We start from the raw sequence: 24,149 nt of genomic DNA on the forward strand, positions 1-24,149 counted from the left end.
AAAATGTGCAAATCCTTGGAGAATTCAAGTGTCTTGTTCATTTTAATTACACATTAACATGCTTCCATTTGAAACTTCGAGGTCGTCATGGTGGATTGACGCCCGACCAAAGCTAATTGAAGCCCGACGGAGCGAAACGACGGAGGGCTTCAATTAGACTTTGGGAGGGCGTCAATCCACGATGAAGACCGAGAAGTTTCAAATGGAAGCATGTTAATGTTATTGTAATTCAATCTGACGACGATCTCTTTCCTGCTTTCATGCGATGGTAAACAGACAGAATTGGTTCTGTTCTGTTCACACACTACTTTCAGTCCACCTACCTGCAAGGGTTCAAGTCCCAAGAAATATGTCTCTGTATTCCTATCTTATTACTCTGCTCCTGTTTTGTTTTCTTTCACATACATTTTCCCTTCTTTTTTGACGGGTTTCTGGACAGCAAACTCTAAAACAAATTCTTTTCATCACAAAAGCGATCTTTGGAATTGACTGACGTAGTCCGGAAGAATTCATGCATCAACGTACGTCACGTATTCGACGTCATCACTTCGCATACCTTATGGTCTTGGTATTTCATTGGCCTTCATATTTCCTACTTGTAAAATGACCCTCAAAGCTAACCGAGACTAGTTGAGGCTGTATCAATGCGCTTCGCCAGCAGGTGGTTAATGGCTTTTTTAGCGAGTGGTTATCGACAATTAATGACCGGTAATTTTTAATGAGTTGGGGCATTCTGACCAATCACAGGATCTGTTTCATTAAAACGCCAACTTGATTGAATTACAATACGTGTTGTTCTCTCAGTTGCTAGGAAATTTGTTTCACATAATTCCACTTACTCTTGTACAGACCTACCAACCCTTTTGAAGCCTCAAGTACAACAATTTCATGGGTGGGACTGAAAAATGTGATGAATCCTGCAGAATGTTAAGGGTTGGGGCCCCCAGACGCTGAAGGATCTGTATAATTAACAACCAAAAAACCGTCACCACAGACATTACGAATCCGGATTTCCGGCATATACCGGAAGAATCCCACCCATGCAATTTAGATTCCCTTGAATTTTCTAAAGGAGGGAGTCTTGAATTAGGGGATCCTAAATGAGGGCTTCCACTGTACTAGCGTACTGACCTTGCTGTACAGAACGTCCAGCCAGTAGTCCGCGACCTTGGCCACAGACTTGTAGCATTCCTCCAGAGTGCCGCCCTTCAGGAAAGCCTCGAACACGGACGACTGGAAAATCTTGATCAGCTGCAGCTCTCCACGCCGCTTCACCTCAAAACCCTGACGAGTAGAAAACCTTGTGTGTTCACTGTCCCCTAGTAAATTATATGTGAAGTACCGAAAGAGCCTTTCCCTGATACTTCACCATAAAGTCCTAGAATGCAGAAATTCTCTTCTACCACAGAACAGACGATCTTTCTTTCTTTCTTTATTTGGTGTTTAACGTCGTTTTCAACCACGAAGGGTTATATCGCGACGGGGAAAGGGGGAAGATCTGCCGTGTGCTGACAAAACCGAGTAAGTCCATTTTTTTCAAAAATGATATTTTTTGTTCATCAAAAAGAAGAAATCAATGCGCATCTTTTGTGTTAATTTCTACTTTTTAGAGTGCTTAGATAAGCAGATATGAACAGGTAAGTCCACAACCAAAAACAACTTTTTAAGTGTGCATGAATGTTTTGACAAAACCAAGTAAGTCCAAGGGTTTCCCAATTTTCGTACAATGGTAGTTTCAAAATTCTTTCAGACGACTCATACAGAAAAGACGTCATTTTAAGTTTAGAACTCACAAATGACGTAATTTAAAGTTTAGAACACACAAATGACGTCATTTGATAAGGCGAGACATAATGACGTCACCTTATGACGTTTTGTTTCAAACATTTTTCTTCTCTATATGATTCTCCCTCCCTCCCTCCCTTCCTCCCTCCATCTCTCTTTCTATCCCTCCCTACCTCTCTCGCTATCTCTCTCCCTCTTCCTCCCTCTCTCAATTTCCCTCCCTCCATCATTCTCTCTATCCCCCCTTCCCTTTCGCTCTCTCCTCCTCCCTCTCTTCCCTCATCCCTCTCTCCCTACCGCCAACAATCGACTTTTCTCTACATCCCTCCTTCCCTCTCTCTACCTCCCCTCTGTCCCCCCATCCCACTCTCTTTCTCTCCCTCCCTCTCCCTCCCTCCTACTCTCTTCCTCCCTCCTTATCTCCCTTCCCCTCTCTCACTCCCTCCCTCTCTCCCTCCATCCCACTATCTCTTTCCCTCCCTCCCTCCCTCCTCTTCTCTCTCTCCCTACCTCCATCCCTCCCACACTTCCTTTCCCCCCTCTTCTTCCTCCCTCCCTATCTCCCTCCCTCCCCTTCTCTCACTCCCTCCCTTCCTCCTCTCTCTCTCCCTCCATCCCACTATTTCTTTCCCTCCCTCCCTCCCTCTCCCTCTTCTTTCCTCCCTCCCTCAATCCCACTAAGTCTCTCCCTCTCTCTTCCTTCCCCTCTCCCTCCCTCTCTTTCTCTCTCTTCCTTCCCCTCTCCCTTCCTCCTTCCCTCCTTTCTCTCTCCCTCCCTTCCCCCTTCTCTCTCACTCAATCCATCCTCCCCCTCCCTATCTCTCCCTCGGTCCATTCCTATATCTCTCTCCTCCTCCCCATTTATCTTTCCCTCCATAGCTCTCCCTCCCCCCTCCCTCTCACCTTCCCTCTCTTTCTCCCTCTCTCCATCCCCCTTTACATCTCTCTATCTCCCTCCCTCCCTTTATTCCTCTCTCTCCCTCCATCCTTCCCTCCCGCTCCCCCCCCCTCTGCTTTCTCTCCTCTCTCTCACTCTCTCTCACTCCCTGTCTAGTCTCTCCCCCCCCCCCCCCCCCCCCCCTCTCTCTCTCTCTCTTTCCATCTTGTGCAAATTCGTAGTGTTATTTTCACTGTTTTGTCATTTCTCTTGACAACACTTCTTCTTCCAAATATTCTGGTAAAAACAAGTAAGTCCGCATGCTTAGATCTGCGCATTTTTTTGTTAGATCTGATATTGGGGGGGAAGTGGTAAAACCAAGTAAGTCCACAAAATGCCCAACAAAACCAAAACCATCCATCAGATTATTATGAAAATCGGGTTTTAAACGTAAACTAATGCAATTTATCTAATTATCTCGGTGGTTTGATCTAGATAATCATCACTTCTGAGATATTTTATCAAACAGTAAAAGTCGTTTTTCTCGGAAGTAGTGTCAGTGGACTTACTCGGTTTTGTCAGCACACGGCAGAGATGGGATAGAGCCACTTGTCTATTGTTTCTTGTTCACAAAATCACTAATCAAAAATTTGCTCCAGGGGCTTGCAACGTAGTACAATATATGACCTTACTGGGAGAATGCAAGTTTCCAGTACAAAGGACTTAACATTTCTTACATACTGTTTGACAGAATATACGATGTTTGGATACAACTCTGTCAGGTTTGTATGGGCTGTGACAGAGTGAACACCCTTGCTTTTCAAGATCTGGAAACTTATCTGAAAACCATTTTCAAAAAATCACGGATTGAAACGTTCATCCTTTTATCTATCTACCCCTGCTGCATACAGCAGAAACTTCTTCCGACTCAGTGAATAAATACTGGATCATATCATCTGAGGAAGATTTGTACTTTTTTTGTGCCTATGTAATGAATATAATTATAATTTAGTATAAAGCCAAACTGACCTTGAGCTCAGCCAGAGAGCCATCAAAGTTGAAGACAGCGTAGCGTTTCTTCAGTTTCTTTCCCTCTTCCTTGGAGGCGGGAAGGATCATGGCCAGGTAGGGCCCGTCTACCTCAAAGAAGATGGAGTTCTCACTGCGCATCTGGTAGGACAGAGAGTCCCCGGTGACCAGCTCCTGGTACTGGTCGTTGGTGAAATAGTCCTGGAAACGATGTTGCTTGGATTTATTTTTTCAAGCAAATTTGCCCAAATGGCCACACAAATTTCAGCAATTTTTGAAAAGTTACAGGCAGGTTAAAGTGTCACTTTTGCCTTGCAGTGAGAAAAAAGTTTGGCAGATACGCTGAAATAAAAACTGAATTTGTAACAATTTGACAGACATTTTGTGTTTTGTCCACTGTAGACATCAACCAACATCCCTGAATGAACAGACAAGTCGTGAGACAAGAAGAGAGAAGATGGAGTTCTCGCTTGGCACTGTGTAGGACAGAGTCCCCGCTGACCAGCTCCTAATACTGGTCGTTGGTGAAATAGTCCTGAAAACAATCGACATCAATGTTGCTTGGATTTATTTTCTTCAGAAAATTTGCCAAAGTGGGCATACAACTTTCGGCAATTTTCAAAAAGCTACAAGCTGGCTAATATGTAACTTTTGCCTGTCGTAGAAAATGTAAGGCTTCTTTTTAAGCCTACTGTCTATATGATACTTACCGAGACAGTACTATTCTTGCACATTATCTATTATAGGCCGAAAAAATTGGACAAAACGCTGAGTGGGTACAATTATCTCCCATAACCATGCGCCACCGTGGATCCCAAGCACTGTCCGAGTGCTTCTCCCTTACAGGATGTAGGTGGCGCGTCCTCTTTCTTTATGAGCTGCAGACCCTCAAAAAGCCCATAACATATCAAGAGGGGAGGCGGGAGGGAAACTCTAATAGTACTGTCTCGGTAAGTATCATATAGACAGTAGGCTTAAAAAGAAGCCTTACAGTCAATATAACACTTACCTCGACAGTACTATTCTTGCACAGAATACCAGAGTGGTGTGAGGGTGATATGTAGAGTATTAAACTCCTTAATCAAAATCACTTAAATCCAAGGATTAAGATACCTAGGCAATTTTCGAACAGTACTACCGTAAAAGAAAATATACCCAAGAAACATATCTTAGACTGACGTGACCATGCTGGCAACCACTGCTGTGTGGTGAACTCAATGTCAAAGTCCAGGCCACTCAAAGCTTGAATACCACTGAGTCTACGGCAAGTGGCTAAAGCGATGAGGAACAATTAGTCTTAAAAATCAGCAACTTGATACTGATGCCTGCCAGGGGTTCAAACTCATTGCTACGCAGGAGTTTGAGGACCAGAAAGACATCCCCCTTGGGAAATGAAACCCGAGGTTTAGACACCGCTGCATTGCTAATACCCGAAAGGACATTAGCGATGAGGGAGGACCTGATCAAGTGTTCAGATCTGCGACCAGTAGCGGCCGCAATCGTGGAAGCGATGGCAGATCTGTATCCAAGAAGAGTCTTAGAAGAAAGACTCTTCTTTTGATACACTTCCACCAGGAAGTTGGCCAAGTCCTGTGTTGAGGGATAAAGCGGCTTTATCCCCTTGGACAAGGCGAAGGTGGCCCAAGCTCTCCAGCGTAAGTCGTAGAGCTGATTAGTTGATCGCCTCTTAGCGTTCAAGGAAAACTCTACTGAACTCTTGTGCAATCCTAGTGCAAGCAGTTTGGAGCGCACAAGAGCCATGCGGTCAAGCACAGACTCTCTGGACGTGGATGAGGGAGGCATGATCGAGGCTGGAGCAGACCTCCCCCGTCCAGATCCAGAGGTAGAGGGTCTACGTGGGTGAGACCGCGAAGATCTGGAAACCACGGAGCTGTTGGCCAGTAAGGCGCGACCAAAATCAGTCTTGGTCGTTCCTGCAGATATTTTGCCAGCACCCTCGGAATCAGAGATGTCGGGGGATAGGCGTAAGCATCGAGGAACCTCCACAAGAGAGTGAATGCGTCCAAGTGGAACGCATTCATGTCTCGAAAGGGGCTGACGTACCTGGGAAGCCGAGCGCTGAATCGAGTTGCGAACCGATCGATCAGAGGACGGTCCCACCTTGCCCACAGACGCTGTAGAACGTTGTGAGCGATGGTCCATTCTGTGGAGAGAACCTGATCGCCCCGACTGAGAATGTCGGCCAGGGCGTTCAGTTTCCCCGGAACGAACTGGACTGACATCCGGACCTGATTGGTCTGGCACCAGAGCAGAATCTCCTCCGCCAACAGGGAGAGGGACCGAGAATTGGTGCCCCCCTGGTGGCGAAGGTAAGCTAAGCATGTGGTGTTGTTGTCCCCGTTGAAAATCAGAGGGGCCAAGGACAGGCCGAATGGGAGGGCCCGAAACTCGAACACTGTGCCCTCCCAAACGAACCGGAGCAGATGTCGGTACCCCGGGGCCACCAGGATGTGGAAGTAAGCATCCTGGAGGTCCCAGACATGGCCCAATCGTTTGGCCGGATGGCCAACCGGACCGACGAAGGGGTTTCCATCTTGAACTTGCACCTGTGAAGGTACAAGTTCAAGGTGGAGAGGTCCAACACCGGCCTGAACCGGCCGTCCTTTTTGGGGACGGTGAACAGGCGGGAGCAGAACCCCGGAGAAGGCTGAGAAAGGGGGTAGACCGCCTTCTTCTCGACCAACGAGTTCACCTCGTCCTGAAGAGCCTGCCATCTGGCAGGGTCTCGAGGAGGGGGGAACGTCCAGGTTAGAGCGGACAATGGAGGTTGTGACGACAGCGGTAGAGAAAACCCCGACCACACCACCCTCAAGAAAAACTGGTTGGAGACCAGTCTGCCCCACATGCCGCGGGCCCGAAAAAGGGAACCGACGGACGAAAGAGGGGCAACTTGAGGGGGCGTCAACGTAGGGCCGGGACTCACTGAAAATTCTGCTGGCGGGCAGGCGCAGACTTGCGACCACCCCCCCTGGTGGTGCTGCTTCCCCTTACCTGTCTGAGCACCCTTCGTCTTGCTTGGGAACGCAACAGGCGCCTAAGAGGAGGAAGAAGGAGGCAGTGAAACTGGCTTCTTCTTCTTCTTCTGAGGCTGGGAGCTGGAGGTGACTGTAGCACTTCTCTTACTCCCCGCCGCCGTCGCCGAAGCAGCGAGGCCAACCATCAGAGAATCAGTGTTCCTCTGGCGTGTGGACTCCACCACAGAACGAACAGTGTCCGGATGAAAGAGGGAAGAAGGCTGAGGAAACGTGTTCCTCAGACTCTTCCTCATATCCGGAGGCACTATAGAAGTAGGCAGAAAATGATCACGGAACAGGGCCAATAAAGTGGACCCGTGTTCCAATGGCCAATTCTGCCGCAGACGTCACGCACGATCGCACGGCATGCAAAGCCCGATCCACTCGAACCGTGTCAAGGACCCGAGTGGAATCGGACTCTGCCCGATCGGGAGGGTCCAACAGTGTGGACAGCGTGCTCATCCATGTCAAGGCCTGTGATTGGGCCTCGACTGTGGAAGAAACGGTGGCCTCAAGATTGTGGAACGAAGCAGAGCTCAGTTCCACCTTCTTGACCGAAGGCACCTCCCCAACGAACACATCACCGTCAGCCCCACCCTAAACACTCGAAGTCTGGAAAGGGAGAGTTCGAGAGTCAAAGGGAAAAGGGAGGGACGAAACAGATTGGACACGAGGAAACAGTGGAGGTGCGCCTCCCGAAGGAAAGCATGGCACTGAACCCGCGTCCTCCCGAGGAACATAGGTCGCGTTAGCACGTGAATCTGTACTCCTCAGGCGATGTGCTGCCGCTTCCACCGTGGCACTAAGACTAGGGTGGAACGCGAATTGCCGGCGGACGGATCGTTCATAAAACGAGCCGCCGGCAGACGCGGCGTGAGCCTCCCGCGCCCGGGCCGAAGCGGACTCAAAGGACGAGAGGGCGTCTCAGGGAAGGACGTCCTGAAACTGTTCAAACGTCCTTCTAGTTGTGCGAGGACGAGCCTCCTGCCTCTCGTCCTCAGACCCCGGGTCCAGGTCCCGTGTGTCAACACTAGACGACAGACGCTTAAGAGAGGCATCCGTGACGTCAAGACGCCGCGTGATGTCTGTCATGTACTGTTGGAAAGTACGAAGCATAGCTTCGGAAGTTCCATCAGAAACCGGCAAGGGTAGAGGATCAGTGTTAACCTCAGGGCGACCCTGATCCTCCTCCCTATCGTCCTCCGACTCACTCTCCTCTTCACTTCCCGACAACTCCTCAAAAGCAGGAGTGTAGGGAGCTTGAGGGGGAAGAGCCGAAAGCGATGAAGCAGGCTGTGAAGAAACGCCCACAGAAGCAAGAGGCCGCGAAGACCCCTGCCCCAAAGACGAAACGTCTCCAGCAGCCGAAGGGGGAGAAAAACAACAACCCTGCGACTGTTGGGTCAGCCCAGCCAACGAACCCCCGCCATTTATAGACTGAACAGGAACCCATCGGGTCTGATCAGAAAAGAAATGGTCCGGTCCGGTCGGGGGTGCCGATCCGGTCCGGTAGGGTGGTCCGGTGTTCCGGTCCGGTGCCGGACCATCCGGAGGTCCCGTTCGGCACCGAACCATCGTACCCACAGAAGTGTTCGGGTGGTTAGGTCCGGACGTGGACATACCGTACCATCCGGACCCGTGGTCCGGTATGGTCCGGTTCGGTGCCAGACCATCCAGACCAACAGAGGTGGTCGGGTGGTCCGGCACCGGGCCATCCGGACCCGTAGGTCCGGACCCGTAGGTCCGGTACCATCCGGAGGTCCTGTTCGGCACCGAACCATCCGTACGCACAGAAGTGTTCGGGTGGCTCGGTCCGGGCGTGGACGTACCGTACCATCCGGACCCGTAGGTCCGGTTCGGTGCCAGACCATCCGGACCAACAGAGGTGGTCGGGTGGTCCGGACCGGTCCGGTAGGGTGGTCCGGTCCGGTGTTCCGGTCCGGTCCCGTACCATCCGGAGGTCCCGTTCGGCACCGAACCATCCGTACCCACAGAAGTGTTCGGGTGGTTCGGTCCGGACGTGGACACACCGCACCATCCGGACCCGTAAGTCCGGTGGTCCGGTGCCAGACCATCCGGACCAACAGAGGTGGTCGGGTGGTCCGGTCCGGACCGGACCACCGGTCCAGTACCGGACCATCCAGACCCGTAGGTCCGGTCCGGTCCCGCACCATCCGGAGGTCCCGTTCGGCACCGAACCACCCGTACCCACAGAAGTGTTCGGGTGGCTCGGTCCGGACGTGGACATACCGTACCATCCGGACCCGTAGGTCCGGTTCGGTGCCAGACCATCCGGACCAACAGAGGTGGTCGGGTGGTCCGGACCGATCCGATAGGGTGGTCCGATGTTCCGGTCCTGTGGTCCGGTCCCGTACCATCCGGAGGTCCCGTACGGCACCGAACCATCCGTACCCACAGAAGTGTTCGGGTGGTTCGGTCCGGACGTGGACCTACCGTACCATCCGGACCCGTAGGTCCGGTGGTCCGGTATGGTCCGGTTCGGTGACAGACCATCCGGACCAACAGAGGTGGTCGGGTGGTCCGGTTCGGACCGGACCACTGGTCCGGTACCGGACCATCCGAACCCGTAGGTTCGGTCCGGTCCCGTAGCATCCGGAGGTCCCGTTCGGTACCGAACCATCCGTACCCACAGAAGTGTTCGGGTGGCTCGGTCGGACGTGGACATACCGTACCATCCGGACCCGTAGGTCCGGCATGGTCCGGTTCGGTGCCAGACCACCCGGACCAACAGAGGTGGTCGAGTGGTCCGGCCCCGACCGGACCACTGGTCCGGTACCGTACCATCCGGACCCGTAGGTCCGGTGGTCCGGTGTGTTCCGGTTCGGTGCCAGACCACCCAGACCAACAGAGGTGGTCGGGTGGTCCGGTCCCGACCGAACCACTGGTCCCGTACCGTACCATCCGGACCCGTAGGTCCGGGGGTCCGGCAAGGGCCAGAGGTACTGTCCCGTACCGGACCCTAAGGTCCGGTACGGTCCCGTACCATGGGTCCCGTCCGGACCAAACCCGGAGGTCAAGTCCAGTCGGGACCCGTGGGTCCGGTTCGATCCCGACCCGTAAGCCTGGAACGTTCCGGACCCTTGGTCCGGACCATCCGTCACCCGAACACCAGACGCTAAGGAATGGCGTGGGGTCAAGACGGTCCGGTCGGAGGTGTCGGTCTGAGCAACAGAAACAATGTTCCCGTCGCCCTGACCATTCGACAGAAGTACCACGTTCTGTCGAACACCTCCACGTCCAGTAACTAGTCGGCCGGAGCGTCTTAACAAGAGGGACAGCCACCAGTCACACGGACGTCAGAGGGAACCGTAGTAGCAGTGGTCGTAGGCACGAAGCCTGAAACCCCTGCCCCCACAGGACCGCCCTGAACGGGGTCAATTCGCATCCCAACCCCAGCGGGGAGGGAATTCAGAGACCCCGTCATCTCCTCCGATCTCCCCCCCCAAGAGGCCGAAACTACTGTCGAAACAGCAGCAGACGACCCAGCGAGGGAGTTCAGAGGAGGACCCGTGTCCCTCCTGGCTTCCACAGCGGTGGAAACCGAGGAGGGCACAGGAGAGGCACCGGAAAAGGAAGATTTTAATGCCAACTGCACCCGGTGTTCCCAGGCGGTCACCCATCCAAGTACTAACCGGGCCCGACGTTGCTTAACTTCGGTGGTCGGACGAGAACCGGTGTTTTCAACGTGGTATGGCCGTTGGCTGTCAAAACCTGAGTCTCTCCAGTAGCCCCTAGATCGGATTCACCAACCCCCAAAGAGGGTTGGAAATCGACCTGCCCCCGGATTCGAGCCAGGGAGGAGAAGGAAACCTTCCCCCCAGGCTTGAAACCGGGAGGAGCTGAAGCCTGAGACTGAGGGCCGGACAACGGCGTCGAAGGGGGGGAAGCCTGTTCCACTGAAGGAGAAGGAGAAAGAAGCTTTTTCTTTCCCCTCGACCTTCCCCGAACCTTCGACGGCGCAGCCCCGCCCGAAGTCCCAGGCTCAAGCCCAGCCTGTTTGAGCAAGCTCGCATTGAGCTTGCTCAAACAGGCTTTCTCCGCCCTCCCTCGCCGCAAACGCAAAGCGTTTGGGGAGGGAGAGTCGGAGCGCCGAAAGATCCCCTTCTCCGTGCGTAAAACATAACGCTGGGCGCCCGGAGAAGGGTTGCCCCCGGCAGACTCTGGTTCCGTAGAACCAGAGCCCAAAACAGGACGAGACATCCTACCTCGCCCTGTACGTACCCTTAAAGACCGAGAATTAACAAAATTCAAAGAAAATTTAGGTCAATACTCAAGTGAATGCGGCGAAACGAGAAGCAGACGACCGGTCACCACGAAGTAGGACGGGAGGCACGCCGAGTCCGCCACACAAAAACGGAGGCACAAGTTGAAGGAAACACAACGTAGCCTCAAGCCAGAAGTGGAATAACACACAATAATCCAACAGGTGATAGTCCACACAGAAAAGAAGCCTCTTAGTCCAAAATAATCCGGGAGCGTAGCAGAAACACAGCCGGTCTGACACGCGCGAAAAAAGAAAGAGGACGCGCCACCTACATCCTGTAAGGGGGAAGCACTCGGACAGTGCTTGGGATCCACGGTGGCGCATGGTTATGGGAGATAATTGTACCCACTCAGCGTTTTGTCCAATTTTTTCGGCCTATAATAGATAATGTGCAAGAATAGTACTGTCGAGGTAAGTGTTATATTGACAGGTTAATGCTCTGACCTTGACCATGACATTGAGCATGGCCCCTGGGTAGGACACGGTGACCTTGGCCTTCTTGGGGTTGGTTGTCTTGATGACGTAGTTCTCTGGAAACGTTGCTGGCAGCACGCACCAAATTCCATCTGTATCCAGCTCCAAAGGGCGTCTGAATAAAAGATGAATGCCGGTCAACACATTACAGTGACCAAAACAAATCTGAGAAAATAAGGTCTGAATAAAAGATGAATGCCGGTCAACACATTACAGTGACCAAAACAAATCTGAGAAAATAAGGTCTGAAAAAGAGAGGAGTTTCAAAATGGAGTCAATTTACACATGTTATGAACTGAGCATCTGAGAAAACACGGTCTTAAAAGGGAGGGAGTCTTAACCCCTTCACTGCCCAGCACGTACTAGATACGTGGTCATGTTTGGTTTGTCATACGCCCATACACGTACTAGGTACGTGGCATCACGTACTAGGTACGTGGCATTTACACCAGCACTTTTCAGGACATTTATGAAAACTAAATGGGAGGTAACTACTGTCCAACTTCTTGTAGGGGTTTAAACACAGTTCTTTCCCATTGACCGTTCAGATAAGTTAGTACCACGTGATAAAAACATTTTTAGAAGTTTTTTCCGATCTATAAGATTCAAAATGGCGGCCGAAAGTCGGACATCAACTCTTAGACCTGTTTTTAAATGATACAGTGTTCTGGAAGCTCTACAAGAAGTGATTTATGGATTACCACACAGAAGAATACTGTTATGGGCTGTAATGTGAGTACCTGATGTTTGACACCAGTTTTAGCTGTGTTTTCTGCGGTTTTACATGCTGCAGTGTGTGTGTGAAAGTTTGGAAACTGTAATTTTTGACAAAAATGGTCATTATATCGATTTTTACTATAACAATCACAAACAAAGTCCAATGATCATGTTATCAGATAATAGCCAAGGCTGTAAGCAAACCACATGCCAAAGATCTAAGAGATATCTCAATAAATGATTGAGCAGTGAACAGATTAGTGAACCTACCGAAGAAAGAGAAATTTACCCTGGCAATACCAAAACGCTGTTACACTGTGGCAGTGAAGGGGTTAAATCAGGGTGTCTTAAAAGGGGGGTTCCACACACTTCTTGTACTACATCGGCAGCCGTTGGTGAAACGCAGACACTTCTTTTCAAATTGCCCCAAAAAAATGTGCAGTCAATTCGGCAGACCTGTTGAACTTTTTACATGGTGGAAAAAGGAGATGACGAAGATTGCATTAAACTGGCCATTTAAGCAAATTTGTGAATGAATAACAATCCTTAGGTAGTCGTCAAGCATAAAATGTTGAAGCATCTCACCCAATCTGCTCGACAATCTCGCGTGCGCGTGTGATGATGTTGGCGCCGGTGTAACACACAATGCCAGCCATCTCCATACTGTACCACCGAGCTCTGAAACAACATTTCTTGTCACAACTTTATGGAAAAAGTGGCCTGTTTGGTCCATAACATCCTTCCTGTGTGAATGAATGTCAACCATCACAGATCTGCTTTTACAAGGAATGAAATTATTTGTCCACTTGAACACATACAAAAAATAAATTGTTCAGCCAAGTATTAACTGAATGTAATCAACAGCCTTTCTGTGTTTTGTGCAGGGTGGAAATTGTTTGCTGAATTAATTTGCATCTGCACCCAGTTAGTTGAGTCCCTTCAAACAAAGCGCAACATTCCACACCCTCTTAACTACAGAATTCCAACCAATGTAATAAGGCATGAGATTTTTTTTATTTTTTTTATTTGCTTAACGCCCAGCCGACCACTAAGGGCCATATCAGGGCGGTGCTGCTTTGACATATAACGTGCGCCACACACAAGACAGAAGTCGCAGCACAGGCTTCATGTCTCACCCAGTCACATTATTCTGACACCGGACCAACCAGTCCTAGCACTAACCCCATAATGCCAGACACCAGGCGGAGCAGCCACTAGATTGCCAATTTTAAAGTCTTAGGTATGACCCGGCCGGGGTTCGAACCCACGACCTCCCGATCACGGGGCGGACGCCTTACCACTAGGCCAACCGTGCCGGTATAGGCATGAGATCATGAAATTGTATTACAAAAAAAAATAAAAAATAAATAAATAAAAACTTTAAAAACTTAAAAAACTGCAAGCTCTCCCCCTCCCCTCAAGTTTTCAAAATGGGATTTCAAGAATGGTCTCTGGAGCTCTGAAAATACTGGACATCCGGTAAAAAAAATCTCATGTCTGAATGTTTAAACTTCAAATGCACACCCACCCCTTCCTCATGACGTATCCATAGAAGGAGTTGAGGATACACTTGTGAGCCAGCTGCAGGGAGTCGTACAGCACCACAAGACCGTTGGCTCGCTTCGTCTCCGCGGCGTCCTTTTTCTTCTCCGCGTCCGACAGCTTGTTCTTCCAGACTTTAGTCAGGCCCTTGAACTCGTAGCGCCGGTCGCGGAAAGCCCGGACCGTGTCGACGTAGAAAGAGTTTTCTCGCTGACAGATGGTGGCCGTTCTCTCCTCCATGCGCGTGGAGTGAACCTTCTTGTAGGCCTTGCGACAGTACTCTGTGAAGGGGAGGCAACACATCAGGTTGACTATGTCAATAGTGCATACAATGAACCCCCCTGTTGAGACCCCCTGTTGAGACCCCCTGTTGAGATTCCCTGTTGAGACCCCCTGTTGAGACCCCCTGTTGAGACCCCCTGTTGAGACCCCCTGTTGAGACCCCCTGTTGAGACCCCCTGTTAAGACCCCCCTGTTGAGACCCCCCTGTTGAGACCCCCTGTTGAGACCCCCTGTTAAGACCCCCCTGTTGAGACCCCCTGTTAAGACCCCCCTGTTGAGACCCCCTGTTGAGACCCCCTGTTAAGACCCCCTGTTGAGACCCCCTGTTGAGACCCCCTCATTTTAACACTCTCTCCCTTTTCAGACCCTATTTTCTCTGACTTTCTATTCATAACCAATGTAAGTTACCCCCATTTCAAGACTCCCTCCTTTTTAAGACTTTAAGATTTTCTCAGATTTTTGAAGGTCTTAAAAAGGGATTTCATTGTAGACAAATTCCGGAAATAACTTCTTCTTTTGTTTGCTTAACGCCCAGCCGACCACGAAGGGCCATATCAGGGCGGTGCTGCTTTGACATATAACGTGCGCCACACACGCGCGCTTCCGGTAAATCAGAAAACATCTTTTCAGCGCAACAGCCAACTAATTGTCAAAACATCTTAAAACAGAAAAAAGTACCTTTTTTTGTGTGTGAGTCACTAGCGAATGGGTGTGTCTCATACACGTGTACATGAACCACGCGTCAATATTTGTCCAATCAAATGCAAGTACTCACTCTATCACAACCCATACAAACCCGACAAAGTTAAAATCGTCTATTGTAATTGGTTCACATGCAAACATTTTGCCTTTTAGTTTTTTTGCCACTAAAGCAAAGCTTACACTACAATGTATAAACATGAAACATAACATCACAATATGCTCATGTTAATTGTTCGTGTTTCCGATACTGGTGACTACATGTTCATTGTTATCTTGTTCTTGTTCTTCTCACAGACCTGTTTACCCCCATAAGTGTTTTGGAGTAATGCTCAGCCCCAAAAATAGTAATCCTGGCACAAAAATAGTAATCATCCAGCATTCGTCGCCAATTACAACGCACATGACAACTGAACTGTGTCTGCGAAACGCAATCATGCACATATATCCATCATTCACAAACAAAACACATCAGTCAGTTTTTGTAGTCATCATAATTTCAAAGAAGATCACATCAAAAGCACATGCATCACTGATTCTTTTTCTTTTGCTCGTAGTAGGCCTTTTTCAGTGTGTCAAGCGCTTCTCTACTGAACTTGCGCTTGCCGCATGATGGAGGGCGAGACTTCACCACTAGAAGGCTCTCCAGCGTCTCATCAGACAGACATGATCTCTGGTCAGTCATGTGCTTTTTCACCCCATTTTACCATTGAAAAAAACCAATGCCAAACATTTGAATTAATAAAAATTTTTTTTTTTTTAACTTTTTTTTAAAATGAAAATCGTAGTCTTGACACGGATAGCGGAATTGCGTATTTTTTGCAGAAAATCGTAATACATTACGCCAAAATCGTAAGGGTAAACAGGTCTGTTCTCACCTAGTCTCTTATTCCTATTCTGATATGCTCATTTAAATTCAAACCTCCATTCCTAACTCCAGAAACTGATTTTCAGAAAGCAAACTAACAAACCGACCTGCTAAACGTTTCTTTTCGATGGTGGCCTGCTCCTCCCTGGGCAGCTGGTGAAAGGCCCTAGGGTTGCCTCCGGGGTACTCCGACGGGAATTTCTCGTTCTCCAGCTGCTGCTGAATGCGCTGAAACTCGTTCCTTGTTGCTGGCACTGTCAACACAGATATTTTTTTTTTGAAGCCAAACCCTCTTCTTAAGTGTCCCCTGAATTTAGACTCCTTTCCTTTTAAAACCTGACTTTTTAAGATGTGTGTAGGTCATAAAAGAGAGGTTCTACTGTATCTACAGAGAGGTATGTTAAATCAGGACATTTGAACAATTTATCACTGGGCCGCATTTATAATCAACAAGGCAGTTGATACTCGATACCGACACACAGAGAGAAAAACATGCGCATACAACCAAATAATAACTAATCATATCCAACACTGAATGACACACATACACACACAAAATCGTAAGGGTTGAAGAACACACCATCAGGCACACCAAAATGCACACACAATTTAGATAATCAACTGGTACATGTACAGCCTGAAATCAAAAAGCTTGTTGCAACTTACTGAACTCCCCTCTCCACATCCACGGCATGCGTCTCTGGCAGCGTGCGCCAGGCTTGTTGAAATCACACGCTGCGCACGTCTCTTCGTTCACAATGGCCGGAGGCTGGACAAAGTCAAAGCAAGAAGTTGTTGCACTGAAGTAAACAAGTTAGCCATAATAACGCAAGCCTTTCAAGTTGTATCTTTTTCCTTTTACCTCCAAAGGAAATGGTAATTTGTGTGGGGACACGGAGGAGGCGACATCATGAAACAATGGTAAATAAATTAGTAAGTGAAAGGAATACCGGGAACAGTATTGGATTTCATTCCTGCACATCGTGATGGGTTGCATTTTGAACCCCATCCCAACCTCCCCTAAAATGGTTAAAGTGTTGACGAAGTACATGCGAGGTAAGGTCCTAAAGTCCTATAAGATGTTTTTCATAACAATGTTGGTGCAAGCTGTCACACAGTATGCTATTTCTATTCTTGCTTCTTTCCTGCATGAATGTGCTTGTGTTTGAACACCAGGAAGAATCTGCACAAAGTTGATCTGGGAAATAAATCCCTTGTCTAAACCGGGATCCAAACCACACTAATAGCCACACACTTGTTTCAAAGCCAGCACCCAGCACCCTGTTGAGATAGAGCTATTGACCCTCCCCCATGTTGTCTTGTACCTGCAGTCTGTTGGTGAGGATGATGTTGGGGTACATGGCGCCTACATCCAGATGGTAGATGATGGGATTCTCCAGGCGGTTGGGGCAGTCACGTAGCATGGACAGCTTGTCCACTATGTCACTGCACACCTGTACAACACAAAACACACCTGTACACCTGTATAACACAAAACACACCTGTGGAGCACAAAACATACCTGTAGAGCACAAAACACACCTGTACATACTGCACACCTGTACAACACAAAACACACCTGTAGAGCACAGAACACACTTGTAGAGCGCAAAACACACCTGTACATACTGCACACCTGTACAACACAGAACACACCTGTAGAGCACAAAACACACCTGTAGAGCACAAAACACACCTGTACATACTGCACACCTGTTGAATATAAAACACACCAATACAGGTACGTGATAGATGACTGGATTCTCCAGGCGATTGGGGCAGTCACGTAGCATGGACAGCTTGTCCACTATGTCACTGCACACCTGTATAACACAAAACACACACCTGTAGAGCACAGAACACACCTGTTCATACTGCTCACCTGTTGAACACAAAACACACCAAAACAGGAACGTGATAGATGACTGGGTTCACCAGACTGTTGGGGCAGTCACGTAGCATGGACAGTTTGTCCGCTATGTCATTGCAAACTTGTTTCACACAAAACACAGCATGGACAGTTTGTCCGCTATGTCATTGCAAACTTGTTTCACACAAAACACACTTATACAGGAAAGTGATTCGATTTTGCAGCCTTTACAAGGAAAGTTACTCTTCTCCGACATCCAGCCTGAACCAGTTACAGCCAATGATAAAATAAAGCCACATGCTCATGAATAAAGAGGAAAAAAAGACTGATCTTAATAAAAAATAAAAATGTTAAAAAGCAACTGACCTTAATTTTGGTATGCCTTGTAAGGGAAACACTTTTTTTTTTTTTTTGCCTCAAAGGAAAACAAAATTATCACTCCATACAAACCTCAGAGAAATTGGTGACCTGGTCCATGGGAATCTTCTCCTCCTCTTCGATGGCGTGCTTCATGGTTCTCTCCACGCCTTCAATCAGTGTCTGAAACGCTTCTGGCACCTTGAACAAAGTCAAAGGCTGTGGTGAGTAAACGGTTTGCATAGGTAAAGTGAGCTCATGTGACAAAGCTGTCTGTGTTCAAGATACATATATATATATGCAAACACTTCCTTTATTTTTATCATTTAAAATGCAAGATGCTCCTGCTGCACTGCATTTCACCATTACCAGATTGTGGTATTAATTGACACAACTAGCTCACTCAAAGTACCCAGTCAGGTAACTGAAACAATGCTGTTTCTATGGATGAAATCTAAAACTCATAACATCAGGAAGGCCATGGTGACATGGAGGGGTTGCCTGTGAATACTCTTTGTTGGACCACACGCTATATTACTATGAATGGGTTCAATAGTTACATGTTTACATGGTAATCTATTTGATCATTTTCCCCAAATAGTGAGCAGAGTTTCCTGAATTCAGCCTTTCCTGATGCATGATTTCATCCAAGCGACGAGGCAAGTCAGCTCTATTGACGACTCACCATTCTGAAGCGACAAGGCAAGTCAGCTCGGAAGACGCCAGACTCCAGAGCCTCCACGTGACCCCCAACGTACGTCTCTGAGTCGAGCACGTGGCCGTCCTCTGTCAGCTTGTTGAACACCGTCTCCTGCTTGTTGGGGAAGACGATGTTAGCGTGAAAGGCCTGCACCATCAGCAAGGCTTCGCACAGCGTTCCCGACCCTTTGCGCAGTACCTGTCAACAAACGCAAGAAATTTGTTTACGAAACTCTTCTTGCGGTTAAAGAGGAATTTGTGAGGAACATAGTTCTCAGTAAAACTTGTGGGAGTGAAGGAGTGAAGCGATCTATGTCCCAAAACAAAAGGCTAAATACCAACGGCTCTTATGCTATATAAAGCGAAATACATTTTTGTTCACTTTTCCATGGCTGGGACAGAAAAATGTCATGCATCCTGAACCGAACAAAACAAAACATAAAACAAAGACAAAAAGAGAGAAAGAAAAAAGGCCATAAACAAATCCGGATTTCTGGCATATACCGGAAGAATCCCACCAATGCTTTTCTTCTTGTTAAACCTTCCCAAGTAAGGTCGCATGTGGCAACTTCACCCTTTTATCACTCCACCTCAAACTCTTCCGATAAACCTTTCAAACAAAACTGTGTTCAGCACTGTACATTTCCTTAATAAAAATCGAAATTTGATTAATATACTTACCCGAATCACATAAAGCATTGACACAGTCTGAGATGCTAAGGTCTGAAAAGGCTACCCGTCTTAAACAATTTTAAAGGGAAGCAACCCCACCACAAAAAAAGTGTAAACAGAGCCATGGTAATGACCACACACCCAGGGAGTTACCTCCCATTGGTGTGTACTACGTCACTACCGCTCCTCAACACGTGGTCAAGATCATACGGCTTTAAAGAAAACTAAAAAACCATAAGCGGGGTTGGTGGGAGGGAATTCACTATGTGATTCGGGTAAGTAAATTTAAATTCAAATGAAAATTTACTTATACAATTTTCGATTAAATTACATATTCTTACTCCGAATCACACAAAGCAGATAGCTTCAACAAGGCGGTGGGAAAGAAAAATCCAACTCACTCTTAAGTCCTTGCCAAAAACTGGCCTCCTGCAATCAAACACCAAAATACCTAGCATGCTTCCCCCGAAAGCGGCGTATGGCTGCCTGAATGGCGGGGTAGAAACGGCCATACAGGTAAAAGCTGTGGGAGTTTCAGCCCATGAACGAAACAAAGAAACAAAAGATAGCTCACCTCGTCGGGCTCCATGGGGATGATGGTGCAGAGGGCGAAGATGAAGGGGTGGACATACTTCTGGTACAGGTAGAACGTGGCCACCGCGTCTGACACGGAGTAGGTGGCTAACACCTGTGGCTGCTCTGCCGCCATGCGACACATCTCTTCTGGGTCCAGCTCCACGGGGTCATAGCGCAGCTTGGCCTGTCAACGCACACAAAGAGACTGGCACTCAGCAACGCACTATCTTTATTGTCTGGGTCTAACATCAAAGGGTTTTCTCAAGTCAGGGATGGCCAAATCTAACAAATTTAACTCGCCAGCCAGGAAAGTAACTTCAAGACAGTCACTAGCCCGCCAGAAATTTCACAAGCCCGGTACATACCCCAAAAAGTATGACACAGTGTTAGCATGAATGACTGTAAGATTTACTTATATATCAGAATTTTCACTGGCCCACCGGTTTCTACTAGCTCGGCGGATTTTTTACTCGCCCCTGGCGATTGGGCGGGTGATTTGGCCATCCCTGCAAGTACAGTGGTACCTGTGATGAGAACACCCTTAGCATACACTGCAGGTGCCCTCTCATGACACGTATATTTGGGTGAAGTTGAGTTGGCAAAGGGACTATAGGTGTCCTATCGTGGGTGGTGCCTCACATCACAGCTACAACTGTAACCTGCCAACTTCTTGATACGATTTGCTTAGCAAACCCAGTTTTTTTTCCTTGTAATTTTTCTACTGTACATTTGTCACCTAAAATGCACATCTCTCAACAGCCAATATCATTATTTTCATGTTGCTCTTGGAAATCTGTACTGTGACCATGTTGTCGCGTGTATATTATATTCATATCACGTTTGTTTTTGCTTTATTAACTTCTCATGCTGGGCTCCGCAGAACATAGCTATGTAAAATGTTCTGCTTTCATTTTTCAACAAGTGCAGGGGTAGGTATCAGTTTTGAACTACAGCTGTACATAGAGAATACTACATGGCTTGCTGTGTCGTACCAGATTTACACGAGTTGTTTTTTTAAATATTGAACTGCGAGCGAAAGCGAGCTGTTCACTATTTGAAAAAGCAACGAGTGTAAATCTGGTACGACACAGCAAGCCATGTAGTATTCTGTTTATCCTACATACTGTACTTACGTGTATTTTACTGAAAATGTCCTGCATTCGAGGCAGCTAAATTGAAGACGCTTGTTTTGGAACCTCGATCTCTTCTAAAGCCTCGTGCAATCTATTACGTCAAAGCAAAGAAATGTCACTCTGAAAGTGTGGCGTGACGTGTTAGTTCTAAAGATTCATCGAGGGTAATTAGCGAGCGCAATTTTTGTTCTTCTATAATTACGTTTGTCTCGGTGACTTTGGCATCATAAGCAGTGGAAAAACAGGTCCCTGCCAGACTTGCTTGACATGACCTCATTTACATGATATACACACGTGTGATTTGAACGATTATTATCTCACGGGTGTCTCTCTCACGTATGTAGGATAAATCATTATTCAAACTTTATGATCTTACCTTTGCCACTGCCTTCAAGTTCTGACTGCCCATCGGCAGGTAGCTGTCTCTCTTCACCCACCTGCACACAGAGACAAAATGTCAAGACATGCTCTTTAAAACAAATTGACGGGGCGGGGATGTAGCTCAGTCGGTAGCGCGCTGGATTTGTATCCAGTTGGCCGCTGTCAGCGTGAGTTCGTCCCCACGTTCGGCGAGAGATTTATTTCTCAGAGTCAACTTTGTGTGCAGACTCTCCTCGGTGTCCGAACACCCCCGTGTGTACATGCAAGCACAAGACCAAGTGCGCACGAAAAAGATCCTGTAATCCATGTCAGAGTTCGGTGGGTATAGAAACACGAAAATACCCAGAATGCTTCCTCCGAAAACGGCGTATGGCTGCCTAAATGGCGGGGTAAAAAACGGTCATACACGTAAAATTCCACTCGTGCATAAAAAAACCACGAGTGTACGTGGGAGTTTCAGCCCACGAACGCAGAAGAAGAAGAAGAAACAAATTGACGGATTTTTAACAACAAAGACCTGCAGACCAGTACTTTTCATCCGCTCAGACAATGTGTGGTCAGATCTGATTCCTCTGTAATTCATTCTACAACGACCACCCAAGGGACAGACCAAAAGTGGTCGTTATAGGCAGGTGGTAGCTATGGAAAGGTGAATCATATAGCAAACACCTAGTCAGGGATCCATTGGGATAGTCGTTCTGGGAAGGTGGTAGGTATTGAGTGACGGTTGCCAAGGCAGATTCGACTGTACAGTAAACCCTGCATCTAGCGGACCCTTATTTCGGCGGACACCTTAGCATAACGGACAATTCAAATGAGGACGGATGTATTTTACACTCAAAAACACCTTAAAAGAGCGAACACCTCAAAGGCGCGGACGCGGACACCCTTATTTGGTCCCGATTGGGTTCGTTACTTGTAAACAACGGACAAACCCTTGAAGCAGACAGCTTTTAGCAGACGCTAGTCCGCCATCTTGGTTCTGCAAATACAATCTCGCTGGCGATGTGAACGCGCGAGAAGCTTATTTTGTAAGCTAATGACAGCACTTGAAAGAAGTTGATTTTTGTATGGTGCACGCTCATTGGTCGATGCCGTGAACTCACAAACATTTGCATTTCGGGTTTCAACTTTCTGTACTGTGATGCATCTTCGTCTCATCCTTCGTCTTCGTCTCATCATGCCAAAACGAACATTTTTGACTTTAGAAGAGAGAGTCGATGTCATAAAGAAATTGGACAAGGGGCTGTCCGTTCGAAAAGTTGCTGATGAGCTGAATTGCGGAAAAACTCAAATTTCCAACATAAAAGCTGATCGAACACAAATTCTCAGTCAGTGGGAATCCGGTGCCAGATCGACGGCAAAATGTGTTAAGAAGAAAAACAACCTATGATGAGTTGAACGAAGAACTCTTCGAGTGGTTTTCAACAGCTCGATCAAAGAATCTTCCCGTGAATGGCCCATTGCTTCAGGTCGTAAGAAACCGATTGCACCTCTCTCTCTCTCTCTATCTGTCTCTCTCTATCTGTCTCTCTCTCTCTCTCTATCTGTCTCTCTCTATCTGTCTCTCTCTCTCTCTCTCTCTCTGTCTCTCTCTCTGTCTCTCTCTCTCTCTCTCTCTCTCTCTCTCTCTCTCGCTCGCTCTCTCTCTCTCTCTCTCTCTCTTGACTTTTTCCGCAAACCCCAGTGATAAACTTACTGATTGTGGTTTTGTACATACATGTTGCAGACTATCCTTGAACTTTTTCTCTTCGTCACTTTCTGTATGACTAATGCACAGTTTATAATTTTTATTAACAATTGTTTTTCTGAACATCGTTTTGGTTTTCATTTTTATTACATGTAATGAAAGAAAATCAAAGAACTAAACATGCATAGACACTCTATTTACATTTATATATAAACATGCACACATACATACAACAAAACTACATGTACCACAAACAAAAAATCATGTAATTCATTTGGCTGGGGTTTTTTTTCCTCCAAAAAAATGTTGGCGCATTCATATTCATAAGAAAGGACACCTTGCTACAAAGGACAGTGGCAAGGCTCCCCAAGAGCGTCCTTTGCTCGCAGGTTTTACTGTAGTATATTTCACCAATCAGGTAAGGTAGGTCCTGTGAGGTCTCCTCAGAAATGTAGTTTGTTTTCTTCAGCTGCCATTCAATCCAGCACTGCCCGTTATTCTTTTTCTGCATGCATGAGTTCCAAGCCCTGAGTTTTAGTTTGTGAATGTGGGATCTTTATCTTCAAAGCCAGCACACTACCCACTGAGCTATCTCCAAATGAGCTTACTTCTTTTTTCTTTCTTTGCTCACAGTGTTTTTCCCCTTTCATGTTTGTTTTCTTTTTAAATCTTGAGTTGTCTCAGCTACAGAGAAGTGGCCAGGTAGCTCAATTGGTAGAGCACTGTACTTGTGATCTACGAGTAAAGGGTTCGAATCCTTGATTTTTCAGATCTTCTGTTCATAACGTCTGTAAATTTACCCCCATTTTATGACACTCCTTTTTAAGACCCGATTTTCTCAGATTTTTGGAGGTCTTAAAAGGGATGTTCCGCTGTATTGAAAATGAAAATGGTCAGACCTGTAGCAGTCGAGATGAGACGCAGCGCGAGACTTGTACTCGCCCTGGTTGTCGCGCTGAAAGCCAATCTCTCGCATCATGTCCAGCCCGTGAATGGCTGCACGCGTCTCCACAAAGGGCCTGCACAATACCAACATTTCTTTTTTTACATTCTATTGTATGCGCCTGGCATAGATTATCTTCTGGTAACAGGCACGAGATCATGGAGTTGCAAGTGTGCCTGAAAGTATGCTCCCTTCCCCTTGAATCTGAAAATGCTGGAAACCCACACATTGGCCA

General features: G+C 47.6%; 1 protein-coding gene and 1 non-coding gene across 2 annotated transcripts in view; both read right to left on the reverse strand.

Annotated features, from left to right (window-relative positions):
- The window catches only part of LOC138973128 (DNA polymerase epsilon catalytic subunit A-like), an 83,339-nt gene that overhangs the window by 43,907 nt on the left and 15,283 nt on the right, over positions 1 to 24,149 (reverse strand). The window contains exons 11-23 of the mRNA XM_070345791.1: positions 23,871 to 23,990; positions 21,277 to 21,337; positions 19,766 to 19,951; positions 18,506 to 18,718; positions 17,914 to 18,021; positions 16,919 to 17,047; positions 16,260 to 16,362; positions 15,701 to 15,847; positions 13,731 to 14,025; positions 12,788 to 12,880; positions 11,456 to 11,600; positions 3,692 to 3,892; positions 1,132 to 1,284 (exon numbers count right to left, since the gene is read on the reverse strand). Coding sequence (XP_070201892.1) covers positions 1,132 to 1,284; positions 3,692 to 3,892; positions 11,456 to 11,600; positions 12,788 to 12,880; positions 13,731 to 14,025; positions 15,701 to 15,847; positions 16,260 to 16,362; positions 16,919 to 17,047; positions 17,914 to 18,021; positions 18,506 to 18,718; positions 19,766 to 19,951; positions 21,277 to 21,337; positions 23,871 to 23,990 — 1,954 coding nt within the window. The remainder of the gene's footprint in view (positions 1 to 1,131; positions 1,285 to 3,691; positions 3,893 to 11,455; positions 11,601 to 12,787; positions 12,881 to 13,730; positions 14,026 to 15,700; positions 15,848 to 16,259; positions 16,363 to 16,918; positions 17,048 to 17,913; positions 18,022 to 18,505; positions 18,719 to 19,765; positions 19,952 to 21,276; positions 21,338 to 23,870; positions 23,991 to 24,149) is intronic.
- Positions 10,331 to 10,449, reverse strand: LOC138974954 (5S ribosomal RNA). Its single transcript, XR_011458467.1, has one exon. It is a non-coding gene; the product is annotated as a 5S ribosomal RNA (ribosomal RNA).

Source organism: Littorina saxatilis, linkage group LG8 (assembly GCF_037325665.1).
Source record: "Littorina saxatilis isolate snail1 linkage group LG8, US_GU_Lsax_2.0, whole genome shotgun sequence".
Taxonomy (NCBI): domain Eukaryota; kingdom Metazoa; phylum Mollusca; class Gastropoda; order Littorinimorpha; family Littorinidae; genus Littorina; species Littorina saxatilis.